Genomic DNA, 16,537 nt, shown 5'->3' on the forward strand with positions numbered 1-16,537 from the left:
TAAGTCCCGTCCGCCTTCCTTCCTGTGCAGCCTCTTCTCCGGATGCTGTCTTGACTCCCGAGCTTGTCGTCTTCCCAGGAAGACCAGGCGTATAAAAACGAAAACCAGCCTTCATAGGCAGTGCAACGTGGTTACTGCAGAGCTTAGGGAAGGGAGAGTGCATGGTCACCCTGCGCGGTGAAAGAAGAATCAGAGCAGGGTTTAAGCGTGGACCTCAAACGCGTAGAGTTCAGTGGAGCAGAGCCAGCCTCGCATGGAAGAAGAGGCCGTCGGTGTCGGCGAGGGCCGGCCAGGCTGGCTGCCAGTGGAGGGAGGAACAGAAAGAAACGAGACGGGGAGGGTGCGGCCCGGCCATGGGACTTGGGGTGCTCTGGAGGCCAGTCTGAAGCCCGTCCTAACGGTTGTGCCCTCACCTGACTGGGTCTGTGTGGGTGGAGGTGAAGGTAGCCCCCAGTGGTGTCGGACTCCCATGGGCGTTCGGTTAGGTCTGCACAGTGTGTGTGTGTGAGATTGCCAACATTTAAAAATTGGAAATTTTCAACCAAAAGTGGCTTCTGGCTTCTCTTGAAAAGGGCTGCCTTGGGCCTGTGTTCCATTCCCTGGTTGCGTGGGTAGCACCTGTAGCAGGGCGGGCGCTGTCCCCACCAGGCCCGCATCACCTTCATTTGTGTTGCCTGCTTGGCCCATACGGGCATTTGAGTTTGAAGCTCTTGATTTAAAGTTAAGAACAAAAATGTTCAGTACCTTTGCTCTGTACCAGGACATGTGGTGTGGGAACCGCAGGTTAGAAATGGCCTGGAAACACTGGGTCACACCTGCACTGGTCATTCTGTCCGGCCAAGCAGCCTGCTCAGCTCATGACGGGTGTCCCATCAGCGACTCTTTACTTCAGCCTTTTTGCTATCGTCTCCCTCATCTCTCTCCACTAACCCAGCACAGTGAGGGCGCTTGTCACGTGCCCCAGTGCATGCCTGCTTTTAGCTGTAAGAAATAAACCCAGGATCAGCTCACATTCCAGCCAGGGCAGACGGCAGCACCCACACTTTGAAATAGTTCAAGTCCTTTAAGGGAGTTTGATGTTTAATTCATAAACTCCTTAAGAGCAGCCTTTTGTAAAGTGAGTTCACTAAAGGCAGATTTGGGGTCTCCCCACCAGCTTGTTCTGTCGGTGGGACCTTAGGGTACCGTTTACGTCTCTGAGAGACTGGTTTGGATCTGGTGAGTTTGCACAAGGTGCCCTGAGATCAGAAAAGACTTTCCTAATTGTTTGGACTTGTTCTGTTTTTCTGTGGGCTCTGACTGAGAAGCTTCAGGACCTCGTTTGGCACCAAAGCGAGTAAAGTGAAGAGAATCATTGGTCTTACTTAATCAAAGACTATTTGTTACCATCGTCCCCCTAATTTAGGAATAAGATTCCTACAGATGTGTGTTACTAAAAAGGCAAAAAGGGGTTTTTTTTCCTCCAGCATTAAAAGTTACATTTAAAATATTTGGCTGTGAATTAAGACTTAGTTTGATTCTCTAGGAGAGCTTTAGAAAGTAAACGTTTAGAGGAAGAGCAGACGTATCCTGATAGCGTTTTTGTTTTTAGCTGGACTGAACCCAAACATGAATGTCAGCAGCATGGACATGACTGGTGGTTTATCAGTGAAGGACCCGTCGCAGTCCCAGTCACGCCTCCCTCAGTGGACACATCCCAACCCCATGGATAACTTACCCGGTGCTGCTTCTCCACTCGACCAGAACCCCAGCAAGCATGGTACGTCCGAGCCAAGGTGCCTGGAGTCTGGTCACTTCCTTCCTACTCGCTGGTTATGCTCGTTTCGTTACTCGTACTGCATTTCCCGTCTAAGAGTTCAGTGCTGAAAGCTGAATAGAAAATATTCCAAGAGAACAAACCAAACCACAACAAACAGGGATACAGGGAACTAGAGTAGTGGTAACCAGAGGGGAAGGGGCGGATGGAGAGCGAAATGGCGAAAGGCGGTCAACTGCGTGGAGGCGGGTATAAACTAAGCTCTTGGTGGTGAGCACCCTGTGGTGCAGACAAAAGTCGAAATGCAGTGTCACACCCGTGAAACTTAGATGTCAGAAACCAGTGTTACCTCAGTAAGTTAAACATATATATTCCACTTCATTACAGAGTGTGTCAGATCCCAGGTAGTCAATGATCAAACCTCTCCAAGCCTCAACTTTCACACCTTAGCTACAAACCAAGAAGTAACTGAAAATGCCCCAGAGCAACGAAGAGTACAGGTCATGGCCGCACACTCATGTATCTGTATCTTCAACCAAAACTTGGTCTAAGAGAAAAATTTTTTCCATAAAATGATAAAACACAATAGAAAATCTAATGCCTAGAAAAGAGAAACAGCAGATGCTAACAACCAGGAAATTCCCTGGTGGTCCGGTGGTTAGGATTTGGCGCTTTCACTGCTGGGGCCAGGGTTCAATCCCTGGCCGGGGAACTAAGATCCCGCAAGCTGCGAGGCACGGCCGGGGGGGGGGGGGGGGAAGAAAAAAGCTAGTAACCGTAGGAGGTGATCTCACTTGCATTAAATTTAGCTCTTAAATTCCTCGTAGCATAAACAGCAAAGGAAATTAATAGGGTGTATAATTCTCTCTTGATATAAGGCATTCTAAAAAGAAAATTTTTCCTAATGGTTAATTCTAGAAGAAAATCATCACGTGCTATTTGGGCACTTCCCTTGGCAGGAGAGAGCTCAGTCGCCCAGGGTGGGTGGGGTTAAGGCCTCCGAGTCCACATGCCTGTTTGTCCTTCCATAGTGAGGGCAGCAGACTGGGGAAGGGACACAGGCAGCAACAAGGACAGGAGCTGACCGCAGGGACTCACAGGCTGTCTCCAGAGGGCTTCACCGTGGTGTGGGTATGCATTTATCAAGAATTCCAACTTGAACAACTGAAACAGTTCTTAAAGAGTTTGTCTTTCAAGGCCAAGTTTGGGCTAACGGAAATAGTCACTTCCCCCAGAAGGTGCTGGCCAAACCGAGTCTGACAGTTCGTGCACCTGTGCAAAGGGCAAGGCCCGGCGCCCAGCACAGGGACTCGGGGTCCCCTGTTCACTCGGCTCTTTGTTCCCTGTCGTCCCCCCAGGTGCTATCCCTGGAGGTCTGAGCATTGGGCCTCCAGCTAAGTCCTCCATCGACGACTCCTATGGCCGGTACGATTTAATCCAGAGCAGTGAGTCACCAGCCAGTCCTCCTGTAGCTGTTCCCCATAGCTGGTCACGTGCCAAATCTGACAGTGATAAAATCTCAAATGGCTCCAGCATCAACTGGCCCCCAGGTAAGAAAGAGTGTGCACGCTTCCCTGTGGCAGCCGATCAGCACACGCCAAGCCTATGGGAACGACTAGGCCCAGTAGAAGCCAGGGTCCAAGCTGAGAATCCTGGAAGCCTTAACCCCATAGCTTTGGCTTTTTCATTGGAAATCCATTCATCAGATAAATTGTGGGTGTGGTTGGCATCACAGGGTTTTCTGCAGCCCTCGGTTCAGTGGAAGGAGAGAGGGGAAGGAGAGTGGGGAAGGGGCGCTGTGTCCCGTCCGGTCAGAGCATGTCTGGGCTGTATCCTCCCGTCTGGACACCATCTTAGTGTTCAGCGTGGTGGTTATAATACTTAGTTTGTTCCGAAGGATTGATGATTTACTGAAGAAAGTCTAAAGTGTGCCTCTTAACTTAATTAGCAGATTATAAATACACTTCCATAAGCTATCATGAAGCAACATGAAGGTGCGCTAATACTCATGTGTTGATTTTCATTTGTTTGGAATTTTCTAGAGTTCCATCCTGGAGTTCCCTGGAAAGGACTTCAGAATATAGATCCCGAGAATGACCCCGACGTCACTCCTGGAAGTGTCCCCACCGGGCCTACCATCAATACCACCATACAGGATGTCAACCGCTACCTCCTCAAGAGTGGAGGTGAGGGGGCGCCCCGCCCGTGTCCATGCAGTGGTCTCCGTGCAGGCGCTCCAGGGCAGCGGGAGGGTGTGGGTGGTGAGGCTGGGGCGTGCAAGGCACGTCCGATGGGAACCTTCTCTTGCCGTGTGATGCAACATAGTGCTTACGGGGAAATGGAAATTGATTTGGGTTCAGTGTCTCTGCTGGATTTATTAACACATCGTTTTTTATAAACATTGTGTTATAAAATAACAATATTAACCATCAAGCTTTTTAAGAAAAAGGTTTCCACTTGAAATTCTTTGAGCTAGAAGTGAACTTTTACTCATCCATGTCAGCCAATTTTTCCTTTCCTCAAAGAGTCTGGTAAAAAGCCTGAGATCTTTCCCCAGGACTTGCTTCCTGGCACAAGCTCCCGATGCTGTAAGGTCTGGCACACCCTCTTCAGACTTCAGGATCCAGTCAGAGCAAGTGACGAGCTGAGCTGCAAGGTTACAGAACATAAACAGAGATTTCAAATGCAGTGTCGAGAAGGGCAGTAACTTGCCTTTCCTTAAGGCCTGCAAATGAAGACGCTCTGTAAGTGCCGTTGCTGATGGAGTTTTATCCTCATAATTCTAACAATGGGAAAGAATAGCCAGCTTACCAGAGAGGCTCAGCACTAATAAGGCCCTCGCATATTTCCCAAAACATTAATTTAGGTTCCTACCTAAACATGGCCTGTGGGGGAGAGGCCGTTCTTATCAATGGTTCTTTCAAGTGACAGGATTCTGCGTGCCTGTGGTTCGGGTAGAAAGGCGCCATAAACACAGATCACCTTCCCATTTAGTGCCGTGCGTTCCTCGTGTCGCGAGGCGGCTGCATCTCAGAGCAGGGACATTGCAGGCCACCCCAAGGTCAGGGACGGATGAGTGGCACGGGGGACGAGAGGCTGTGGGACGTGGGGCCTTTTGGAGGTGGTGGGGACCGGGGGGTGGCACAGCCAGAGGTGAGACTTGGCCGTCGCCCCTCGGCACCCTGCGTGTGGCCGCAGGGTTGAGCCGGGCAGCCGGGTGGGTCAGCGTGTTCGAGGTTGTGGAGGGTGGGTGAGCCATGCCGATCAGGGCAGTAGAAGACCTTGGAAAGAGTCGAGGCTGCTCGGCACAGAGCAGAGCTTCCCAACTGGTGCCTGATGGTCAGCCCGTGGTCCCTGGCACCTGGGGCATTATGGGCCACCTCCGCCTTCGCATGCGTGTGCCGTGATGCGACACAGGCGTCCTGGAGGGGCAGGGGAGTTCCGAGGGCAGAGCTGAGCAGATGAGACGAACGTCAGGGCAGAGGGAAGCTCAGCCTCAGAGATGTTGGCTGAAACGGGACCTCAGCTGTAGGACAGAGAGAGCTCCCTGCAGCCTCACATGGCCCTGTGTGACCTCCTGGGGCTGGAGCCCTGGGACAGCGCCTCCTCCACCCCGTGACCAGGCCTCGCCCCGGAAAGCCCTGGCTCCCCCACCTCCTGGTTTGTTTATCTGAGAGAAGGGGCGGGATGAACGGATCTTTATGTAGAACTTATTTACAAAAGGCACCTCAGCCGCAGGGCCAGAAGTAAACTGCAAAGGCCAGACCTCGCTGACCGCCCCTCTCCAGGGCCCACGTGCCGCACCCAACACTCGAGGGCCTTCAGGCGCCCCAGGGGCTGACCTCGCTCAGGGCCCAGCCCCAAAAGCCTGTCGTATTTTTGAGTGACCAGCTTGATCTGAAATACAGAGAAGGGACTTCCCTGGTGGCACAGTTGTTAGGAATCCGCCTGCCAATGCAGGGGACATGGGTTCGAGCCCTGGTCCGGGAAGATCCCACATGCCGCGGAGCAGCTAAGCCCGTGCACCACAACTGCTGAGCCTGCGCTCTAGAGCCCGCGAGCCACAACTACTGAGCCCACGCGCCGCAACTACTGAAGCCCGCGCGCCTGGAGCCCGTGCTCCGCAACGAGAGAAACCACCGCAATGAGAAGCCCACGCACCACAATGAAGAGTAGCCCCTGCTCGCCACAGCTAGAGAAAGCCTGCGTGCAGCAACGAAGACCCAACGCAGCCAAAAATAAAATAAACAAATAAATAAAATACAGAGAAAAAAATGGAGAAAATGTGCCCTAGAAGGAAAAGAGTGAGAAATGCCACTGGCCTCCTGTTGTTGGCTTATTTATTTTACGTACTTTCATAATGGAATTTTTTTTTTTACTGAGTATACTAGGTGTTGGGTTTTTATTTGCATTTTTGTTTTTATTTATTGTCATTGGTGTTAAGTTCTGATTTGATATTAAAATTTTAAATTAGCCCAGTATTTGTTTGGATGTTATTTATAGTTTTAACCTTTATGAGGTGAATAGCAACCAGAATGGTAAAATGCAGCTGTGCCAGCTCCTGACAAATTGATACGAAAAGGAAAATTAACCAGAATTTTGTGGGACAGTTTCCACTATTAAACTAAAAATGTCAAAACTAGAACACTGTTAAAATCTAAGTATCCTACTGTTAATTATAAAAGAAATGCCACGTAGGGTTAAATAGTCTATAATTTGGGATCTTGGGTTGATGGCATTTTGTTGGTAGATGGAAGCAGAGGGTTCAGGAACTACGATTAGGTTGTCAGTAAAGCTGACATCTTTCAAAATTGAAGACCTGCAGATTACAAATAAATTTTAATGTTCATCCGCTCTCATGCCATATTCTAAGGAGGTCAGTTACAGCAGAGCAGCTGTAAACAGCTGTGCAGGTTGTAGACCGCACAAGTCTGGGAGGTGCCACACGCCTGGTAGTCCCAGTGAAGGGTACTCCCGACGTTGTTCAGTGCCATCCCAGCTGGGGCCCTGCGTCAGGGGCCCGTGTCTTGTGAGATTCCGTTCACGGTAGTAAACCTGACAGCCAGACTGTTGTGTGCGCCTGTCCCCTCCCCTGGCCAGCTTCCACACTCTGGCCGAGTAACTTGCCAAGTCAGAAGAGCTCTGATCCATCCTGCTTTAACCCACAAGTCACCACTGCTTCATCCTCCCTCTTCCCTGGCTTCCTGCTTTCCTCAGAAAACGGATGGGGTGACATGGAAACAGCACCAGCAGGGGTGCTCCGGGGGCCACACCCCGTCAGCCCCCCTCCCAGGAGCAGGAACAGGGTCCTTAACAGAGGGAACCGCAGTTCTGGGGACACGATAGCTCACAGTGACACAGTTACTAGCACACATTTCTCCTCATTATTCCCGTATTCAAAAGAGAAATACGAATGGGGGAGATGGGATACGTGAGACCTTTCGAGTTAGGAAAAGCGCTGGTCTTTTTATGGCAAAATCTGTAACAGAAAGCTTGGAGTTTTGTTTACAGCTCTGTGGATCTTGTTGGAGGTGTGAAAAGGTGGAGTTGGCCCTGTGTTTTTATTTTTATCTTACTTGGAAGGGGAAACCCGTGGGATCCTTCCAAACTTGGACATGTTGTTGTAAACACTCGGTGGTCGTTCTCTTCCCTCCTGCTGCCTGGTTTCCCGCACCCCGCCCCGGCCTCTCCCAGGGCCCCGGGCCCCCAGAGGCGGCGGTGTGCCCGTGTCTTCCTCTCCTCCCCATGGTCTTGGCCGCGTCACGCTCTCATTTTCCACCATTTGCTCAAACGGCAGCCTAGGAGGACATTGGTTCTTGGCTGTTAGGACTCTCAGGCCCAAGCTGAGCGGCTCACCCCGCAGGCCCGTGCTCACCTTTCTTAGTGCCGCGTTTGGTTCTGCAGGGTCCTCCCCACCGTCATCTCAGAGTGCCACACTGCCTTCCTCGAGTGCCTGGCCGCTCGCTGCCTCCGGCTACAGTCGCTCTCTCAGCAGCCTTGTGCCCGCTCCTAGTATTGCAGGTACGCACCTGGCCTCTCGACTTGCAGGTAGCCTTTTCTCTCTTTCCGCAAACAAAACGGATGGCCTGGCTTTTCCTGGTGGTCTGTCTGCTCCTCCCTGAGCTGGGAGGCCATGTGGTGTGATGGAGAGCGGGCCTGAGCTTTGCTGAGCAGCCGTGGGGCCTCGGGCACCACGGCTCCCACCCCCGTGGAGTGGGAATGGTGACACCTCCTCCGTGGGCTGTCACGAAGATCCGGGGATTATGTAAACTCCCCAGGGCAGGATGTGACACAGCTGCTTTCCCCTCTCCTCCCTTCCCGCCGTAGCCATGAGACCAGGGGTATAGGAGGCTTAAAGACGTGAAGGCGGCCACCTCTGGGGACCTGCTGTTAACTTGCATTGGCCACCAGGGGCTAGGAGGCCACAGCAGCCCCGTGCTTCACTGCCGTCTCTGGGATCAGTGCAGGGCCTGGGTTGTTCCTCTCTCAGTGTAGACCTTACGAGTCTTTCAAGTTAGAAATTTCTTTTAGGCTGAGAGGAGAATTGAGAATTGTTTGTCATAGTAACTTCAAAGGAATTGTTATCTGGAAGTTTTAAGACAAGGATAGAGATAATGGACACACACACAAACAGAATGTGTACAGTACAGGTTTATAAAAAGAGGTGGAACTTAAGTAAAGAGGGTTTATTGTTTATACATTTCTTCAAATATGTTTCTGCATTCCACCAGCCTTTGTTTAAATCCATGTAAGAATGCTGTAGGAATTCCTTTTATACCAGTGCCCAGGGGAGGAAGTCGTTTTGATGTACTTCAGCGTCTTATTTAAAAAGAGAGAGAAAAAGAGCTTCTGGATTATGTCTATTCCTTCTAATGTTTATTCCCTCTGATGTTTACAAAGGGGATGCATTAGGCCTTTAGTGCTTCCCAATCATTTGGCTAAAGAGATGGGCAAACAAAACCGTCTTCCCATATCTCAGGCGGTTTTTTATGGCGTTTTGTTTTTTCTGATCAGTGACGCCTTTGCTCAGATTAGCATTTGTTGTTGTGAAGCTGCAGTGGACCCTGGCCGCCAGGGTGGCAGAGGCGCTCCACACGGGGCTTGTGCCGGCCTGGGTGCTGCCCTGCTGCCCAAGGAGCATGGTGACAGCGACCACTCTGCCTGCTGTCCTCGCAGCGCTGGGCCGCTGAAGCAGGCGTGGCAGGTGCCCCGGGCACAGGAGGGGCTGGAGCTGGTGGTCATTACTGGTTTTGGTTTTTCTCCCCAGGAGCCTTAAAGCAGGCTTCCCCCGGCCAAGGTGCCAAGATGCCAGACCGCTCAGCCCTGGGCCACACCCGTTTCTATAGGCATGGGGAGTGAGTCTCAAAGCCGCAAAGATGACGCTGGTCAGCGTGAGCTCAGGCGGGTTATGTCAGAGGGGGCGTTGCTTTGACAGGGGACTGACACCTAAAGAAATGGCGTCAAAAGCTCTTGACCTTGAGTAGTTTGTTATGAGATAAGATGTGTCCCAGCAGAATTTGTTAAGTTTAGCTTTAACACTGAACTACAAAAATGCAGTTTTTCTGGGTGGCAAGCGAATGTCTGGCACATTTAGCAAGTTAAGTATCAGAAATACTGGCAAGATCTATACCGGACACCAGCAGACTGTGTCTCTGGGCAGAAATTCAAGAGAGAGGATGCCTGTGGTCCTCGTGTGGGAGCTTGACTTGGCGCTACATTCCGGTCACGCAGTCCTCTGGAGCCAGAGCGCCTGGTGTGATTCCCTAGGCGCTGCCGTGACTTTCCTTCTCTGTCTCAGGAATGCCTATGCTCCACTTCTCTGCCTTTCCAGGTAAACTGTCAGACATTAAATCGACGTGGTCCTCTGGCCCTGCCTCTCACACACAAGCCTCTCTGTCTCATGAACTGTGGAAGGTGCCCAGAAACACTACTGCACCCACAAGGCCACCTCCAGGGTTAACCAATCCCAAGCCTTCCTCCACCTGGGGAGCCAGTCCCCTCGGCTGGACCAGCTCCTACTCCTCGGGTACGCGTCCGTTCTCGTGTCCAAACGGGGTGGCTGGGACGGGGGTGTCCGTGCCTGCTCCGCTTGTCCTTCAGGGAAGATGCCTGTCATTTTGTCCTGCAGCTCCTTTGTAAGGACTCCTGGACCCTGGGAGGGCTTAGGAGGGGCCAAGTCGCCCTAGACCCTCGGGGATTATCTGGGCCCAGGCTCTGCTGCCTGTGTTTCAGCATCAGCCCTGGGTGCTCGCACACACAGCTTTGTTCGGAGCCGGGCGGTCTCGGCACCCACTGAGGGGCCGCACTGGGCCCTTGGAGAGGCCCGATCAACGAGCACGAGGGTCTCGCTTCCCAGTGTGAGCGCACCACCCCCTCCTAAGGTGCAGCTCTGGAGGCTTCTTCCGGCCCCCTGCTGAACTGCGGGGACGAGCCGGGTGCACAGGGCATTTAAGAAGCCGAGAGTGAAGCCAGCCCTGCAAGTCTGCTTCATTTTTGTTAGCAAGTGGGATTTTAGAGCATTGATTATAAAGCTGTGGGGGAGGGGGGCAGAGGAGGAGACCAGAACTTCCAGGCAGTTCTCAAGTCTCTGCCGCCACACCCGCCTCCCAGGGGTCTGCAGGGACTGTGACTCTGGGTTGGTTTCCGGGGGTTGGGAAAGGCTTGGAGCACAGGTTCGGCCCGTGCTGCGTCCGTGTGGTGAGACGGGAGGGCATCGGGAAGAGCTGTCTGACTCACCGCAGCCTTGTTGACCGGGTTCTTCCCTGGGCACAGGTTCTGCCTGGAGTACTGACACCTCAGGAAGGACAAGCAGCTGGCTCGTTCTCCGCAACCTCACGCCCCAGGTACAGGCACCCGGTGGGGGCATCGCCAGGCCTGAGGGCCTTGTCGGTGACCCGAGGCCTCACTCATGGCCCAGAGGCAGCGCCGGCAGCATGGGTCATTTAACCATGTTGCTGGTGAATTGTTCACCTTTCACTCTTCCGAGGCTGAAAGAGTGTCCCCTCATAAACAGAATTGCTCACCTGCACCCGCTCCAGAACGATTTGGCCTGCGCTCACTTTTCCCAGGGTCGGGGGCCGCGAGGCTCTCTGTGATGTGCTCTGGAGAGAGGGGGTCGGAACCAAAGCAGGGTTTTCTCCTTCTTCTGTTAGCCCAACTCAGAAACTATGACTGAAATGTCCAAGATTTTAAATTACACAGTAAGTTACAAGGTGCAAAAGGTTAATATCATAATCATATAGTAAGCCCTTTCAAGGACAGACATCTTCCCAAGGTACCGTGCACCTGGATTTCATAAACGTATATAGTGAAGAATCCCCAGGACGCGTGTTACCGCCCCTCTGCTTCCTTAATCAGATCGATGGCTCCACCCTGCGGACGCTGTGCTTGCAGCACGGGCCTCTCATCACATTCCACCTGAACCTAACCCAAGGCAACGCCGTGGTCCGGTACAGCTCCAAGGAGGAAGCCGCCAAGGCCCAGAAGTCCCTGCACATGTATGTCCCTCCCCTGCCCCGCGCAGCCCTGGCTGCAGCCCGGTGGTGCGGGGGCTGGGCGTTGTGGGTGGGTCCTGGGGCCGCAGCCACAGAGCACCGCGGGCGGGCGGGCGGGCGGGCGGGCGGGTGGGCGGGAAGTCCGATGTGGTGTGGACAGGGTCGGCTGCCCCCGGGGCCTCTCTCCTTGGCTTGCACTCAGCTGCCCAGTCCTGTGTCCTCAAGTCTCTCAGCCTGAGTGTGTCTGTGTCCTGACTTCCTCTCCTTCTAAGGACACCAGTCTGAGTGAATTAGGGCCACCCCCCTGACCTCATATTACCTTAATTCCCTCTTTAAAGACCTCTTTCCAGATACAGGCACGGTGCGGTCTTGGGGCTTAGGGCTTCAACATATGAATTTGGGGGGACACAATTCACCCCATAATAGGTGTCTTGTGACGTGTCGGTTTCTTCTGCTGCTGAAGTGCCGTGGCTCGGCCTCCCCCCCCACCCAGTAGGGAAAGGGTTCCCCAAGAGAGCACGTGTAGAGCCCAGTGATAGAAGATGCTCTGTCCATAGAAGATGTCTCCAGGCATACGACACATTCAGACCCACTGCTGGGCCTCGTAGTGGTCCCTGCAGCCAACTCCTCTCCCCTGATTAAAGGATGCTTTTGATAAGATGTGTGAGTAGACCTACTCAGCGACATCACTTGGGGTGTGGGCCCTAGAAGTTAATCCTTCCTATTTTTAGCCCAGGGTATAAAATTGCACTGACCCTAAATGATGCCCAAGTTTAATGGTCCATTCATGCACTTCCTTAAGAATGTGCTCTCTACACCGACACAACATAGCTGCTAGAAGTCTAAGGTGAGAAAAAAAGGTCATAATCTGGCCTTGGAAATAGCTATACTAAAACATAAACTGCAGGACCATTTCTGGGTGGCCTGTGACATGAAGCCTCCAGCTGCCCTTTTCCCATTGAAAAAAAAAAAGGGGGGAACGCCAACGAGGCGAACACAGGAAGACACACAGCTGCTCTGCTCACATGACCCCTGTTCTGCTTTTTTTGTTTGTTTGTTTTGAGTTTTTGTTTTGAGATGTAACTGACATACAACAGCGTGTCAGTTTAGAGTGTAGTGTTGATTTGACACATTTATATATTGCAATGTGGTTACCACCGTGGGAGCTAACACCCACATCAGGGCACATGATTATTATTTCCTTTTTGTGGTGAGAACGTTTAAGATCTACTGTCTCAGCAACTTTGAAGTAAAGGATACAGAATTGCTAACTGTAGTCACCGCGCTGTACATGAGCTCCTCAGAACTCACTCATCTTCTAACTGGAAATTTGTACCCTGAGACCAACCTCTCCCCATTTCCCACCCACAGCCCCCGGTAACCACCATTCTACTCCCGAATGTTTCAACAAGTTTGGCTTTTTTAGATTCCGTATATGATTGATATCATGCAGTATTTATCTTTGATTTATCTCACTTAGCATAAGGCCCTCAGGATTAATCCATGTTGTTGCAGGATTTCCTTCTTTCTCATGGCTGAATAATATTCCAGTGTGTCTGTTTGTATCTGTGTGTGTGTGTGTGTATAAACATCTTCTTTATCCACTGATTTGTTGACAATTAGGTTGTTTCCATATCTTGACTATTTAAGTAATGCTGCAGTAAACATAGGAGTTCAGATATCTATCTCTTCAATAGCCTATTTTCATTTCCTTTGGATATATACGCAGAAGTGGGCTTGCTGGATCGTATGGTTGTTCTAGTCTGAATTTTTTGAGGAACCTGTATACTTTTTCCACAGTGGCTAACCAATTTACGTTCCCACCAGCAGTGTAGGAGGATTTCCTTTTCTCCAAATCCTCACCAACACTTGTTATTTCTTGTCTTCTTAATGATAGCCGGTCTAACTAGTGTGAGGTGATGCCTCATTGTGGTTTTGACTTGCACTTCCCTGATAATTAGTGATGCTGAGCATCTTTCCATGTGTCTGTTGGCCATTTCTATGTCTTCTTTGGGAAAATGTCTATTCAGTTCCTTTGCCCATTTTTTAGTCAGATTGTTTGGGGTTTTTTTGTTATTGAGTTATATGAGTTCTCTATATATTTGAGTTACAGGATATTCTCTATATCAGATAGATGGTTTGCAAATACTTTTCCCATTTTATAGGTTGTGTTTTCATTTTGTTGATGGTTTCCTTTGCTGTGCAGAAGCTTTTTAGTTTGATGTAGTCCCACTTGTTGATTTTTTTCTTTTGTTCCTTGTGCTTTTGCTGTCATATCCAAAATTTTGTTGCAAAGACCAGTGTCAAGGAGTTTTTTCCCTATGTTTGCTTCTAGGAGTTTTATGGTTTCAGGTCTTATGTTTAGTCTTTAGTCCATTTCAAGTTAATTTTTGTGAGTGATGTACGGTAGGGGTCCAGTTTCATTTTTTTGCATGTGGTCGTCCAGTTTTCCAGCACCATTTATCGAAGGGACTGTCCTTTCCCCATTGAGTATCCTTGGTGCCCTTGTCAAATATTAGTTGACTGTATATGTGGGGATCTATTTCTGGACTCTCTATTCTGTTCCATTGGTCTATGTATCTGTTTTTATGCCAGTACCATACTGTTTTGATTGCTGTAGCTGTGTAGTGTTGTTTGAAATCAGGAAGTTTGATGCGTCCAGCTTTGTTCTTTCTCAGGATTGCTTTGGCTATTTGGGGTCTTTTGTGGTTCCATACACATTTTAGGATTGTTTATACATTTCTATGAAGAATGCCATTGGAATATGATAGGGATTGCATTGAATCTATAGATGGCTTTAGGTTGTATGGATATTTTTAAAGTATTTTTAATTCTTTCAATCCATGAATACAGGATGGCTTTCCTTTTGTATCTTCTTCAATTTCTTTCATCAAAGTCTGGTAGTTTCCGTGGTATAGATCTTTCACTTCCTTGGTTAAATTTATTCCTGAGTATTTTATTGTTTTTGATGCTATTGTGAATTGGATTTTTTCTTTATTTCTTTTTCAGATATTTCATTGTTAGTGTATAGAAAGAAATGCAACTGCTCTCTGGGTGTTGATTTTATATTCTGCAATTTTACTGAATTCTTTGATTACTTCCAACAGATGTTTGATGGAGTCTTTAGGGTTATCTCTATGTAAGATGATGTCATCTGCAAATAAATTTTACTTCTTCCCTTCCAGCTTGGATACTTTTTGTTTCTTTATCTTGCCTGATTGCTCTGGCTAAGACTTCCAATACTATATCAAATAAAAGAGGTGAGAGTGAGCACCCTTGTCTCGCTCCTGACCTTAGAAGAAAAGCTTTCAACCTCTTACCATTGAAAATGATGTTAGCTTTGTGTATATGTATGGTTTTTATTATGTTGAGGCCTGTTCTTTCTGTACCCTATTTGTTGAGGAGTCTTCATCATGAAAGGACATGGTGGGTTTTTCTTTTTGAAAGGACGTGGTATTTTGTCAAATGCTATTTCTACTCCCGTTAAGATGATCACATGATTTTGATCTTCCATTCTGTTAATGTGGTGTATCCCATTTATTGGTTTACATATGTTGAACCACCACCCCTGCCTGAATCCCAGAGATAAGTCCCACTTAACCGGCGTGTACTTTGTTGAGAATCTTTACTTTTTTGAGAATTTTTACATCTATATTCATTTATATTGGTCTGTGGGTTTTTTGTTTGTTTTTTTTGTGTGTGTTTTTTGGGGTTTTGTTTCTTGTTTTTTGTTTTGTTTGTTTGTTTGTTTGTAGTGTCCTTATCTGGCTTTAGTATCAGGATAATATTGGCCTTATAAAATGAGTTTGGGAGTGTTCCCTCCTCTTGAGTTTTTTGGAAAAGTTTGAGAAGATTTGATGTTAATTCCCCTTTAAGTGTTTGATAGAATTCGTCATTGAAACCATCTGTGGTCCTGGGCTTTTCTGTATTGGGAGTAATCAGCTGATTATTGATTCAACCTCCTTACGCATTATTGGTCCATTCAGATTTTCTATTGATGATTCAATTTTGGTAAATCGTATGTTTCTAGAAATTTGAACATTTCTTCTAGATTATCCAGTTTGTTGGCACATCCTGTGTATTTCTGTGTTATCAGTTGTAATGTCTCCCTTTCATTTCTCATTTTATTTGTGTCTTCTTTTTTTCTTGGTTAGTCTAGCTAAAGGTTTGTCAATTCTGTGTATCTTTTCAAAAAACCAGCTCTTATTTTCGTTGCTGTCCTGCTCTTTTAGGTGTGTTCTGGGAAACACTACCATCTTGGCCGAGTTTGCTGGCGAAGAAGAAGTGAACCGTTTCTTAGCCCAAGGCCAAGCACTGCCGCCCACCTCCAGCTGGCAGCCCAGCGCTGGGACCAGCCAGACGCGGCTGGGCGCCTCGGGCAGCTCCCACGGCCTGGTGCGCAGCGACACTGGCCACTGGAACGCCCCGTGCCTGGCAGGCAAAGGGAGCAGCGACCTGCTGTGGGGCGGGGTCCCCCAGTACTCCAGCAGCCTGTGGGGCCCCCCCAGTAGCGACGATGGCAGGGTCATCGGAAGCCCCACCCCGCTGAACACTCTGCTTCCTGGCGACCTTCTCAGTGGGGAGTCCATCTAGCCCGGAGAGGCTGCGTGGGCACCGCAGTCATCAGCACTAGGAAGAAACGCTGACCCTTTCCAGTCCGGGCGTCGCTGAGGACCCCGCTTGACCCGAGCAGCCCGGCAGCCCTTTCAAGTACCTCTGTCCAGTACTGAAGACGAACCTTGGCCGCAGTCCTTGCGAACTGTTCCCAAGACAGTGCGGGCTGCGCTGGGTCAGTGTCATGTGTAATGACAGGATGCTTCTCACAGCTTTTTATTTTGTGTCGTCTTATGTTTGTATGGTGTGTTGTCATTTTGATTTTTTAAGTATAAAAGCTGCTTAGAATAGTTCTATCATGAAGGGCACTTTTCAGATTGTGGGCTGGAAAGGGTTATTTTATCAAGGGGGTGGGGAGGGAGGGAGGGAGACGAGAAAGCCTATTTAAAACGAGCCTGTGACGATTATGCACATTACCAGAGGCGGACCCCGTAATCAGGGGGAGCTGGCGTCCATCACTGGGACACGGTCCTGGCGGCCCAGACCAGCGAGCCGAGCGGAAGGAGCGGTCTGCGATCTGTTCTCTGTTCCCACGGAGCCGCCTATGCACATTACCCTTGTTTCATTACTTTTTCATGTCATTTTTTTTTAATCCCAAAAAATATTTTTTAAAAGTTAAAAAAAATAGACATATCAAACATGCAAATACTTGAATCCAGCAGGCCAATAATGA

The 16,537-nt window shown here is 49.5% G+C and overlaps 1 protein-coding gene across 2 annotated transcripts in view; it reads left to right on the top strand.

Moving 5' to 3' along the window:
* TNRC6C (trinucleotide repeat containing adaptor 6C) overlaps window positions 1–16,028 on the top strand; it is an 81,083-nt gene extending 65,055 nt beyond the window's left edge. Inside the window, exons 15-22 of one of the 2 annotated variants that reach the window (XM_082860700.1) lie at window positions 1,592–1,759; window positions 3,115–3,306; window positions 3,799–3,942; window positions 7,661–7,777; window positions 9,588–9,782; window positions 10,529–10,599; window positions 11,114–11,253; window positions 15,483–16,028. In XM_082860700.1, coding sequence (XP_082716826.1) covers window positions 1,592–1,759; window positions 3,115–3,306; window positions 3,799–3,942; window positions 7,661–7,777; window positions 9,588–9,782; window positions 10,529–10,599; window positions 11,114–11,253; window positions 15,483–15,843 — 1,388 coding nt within the window. In that variant the 3' untranslated portion in view covers window positions 15,844–16,028. The remainder of the gene's footprint in view (window positions 1–1,591; window positions 1,760–3,114; window positions 3,307–3,798; window positions 3,943–7,660; window positions 7,778–9,587; window positions 9,783–10,528; window positions 10,600–11,113; window positions 11,254–15,482) is intronic. The other variant, XM_082860701.1, reaches the window with a different exon arrangement.
* Window positions 16,029–16,537: the final 509 nt, after the last annotated feature.

The sequence above is a fragment of the Leucopleurus acutus genome, assembly GCF_964270905.1.
Source record: "Leucopleurus acutus genome assembly, chromosome: 19".
NCBI lineage: Eukaryota > Metazoa > Chordata > Mammalia > Artiodactyla > Delphinidae > Leucopleurus > Leucopleurus acutus.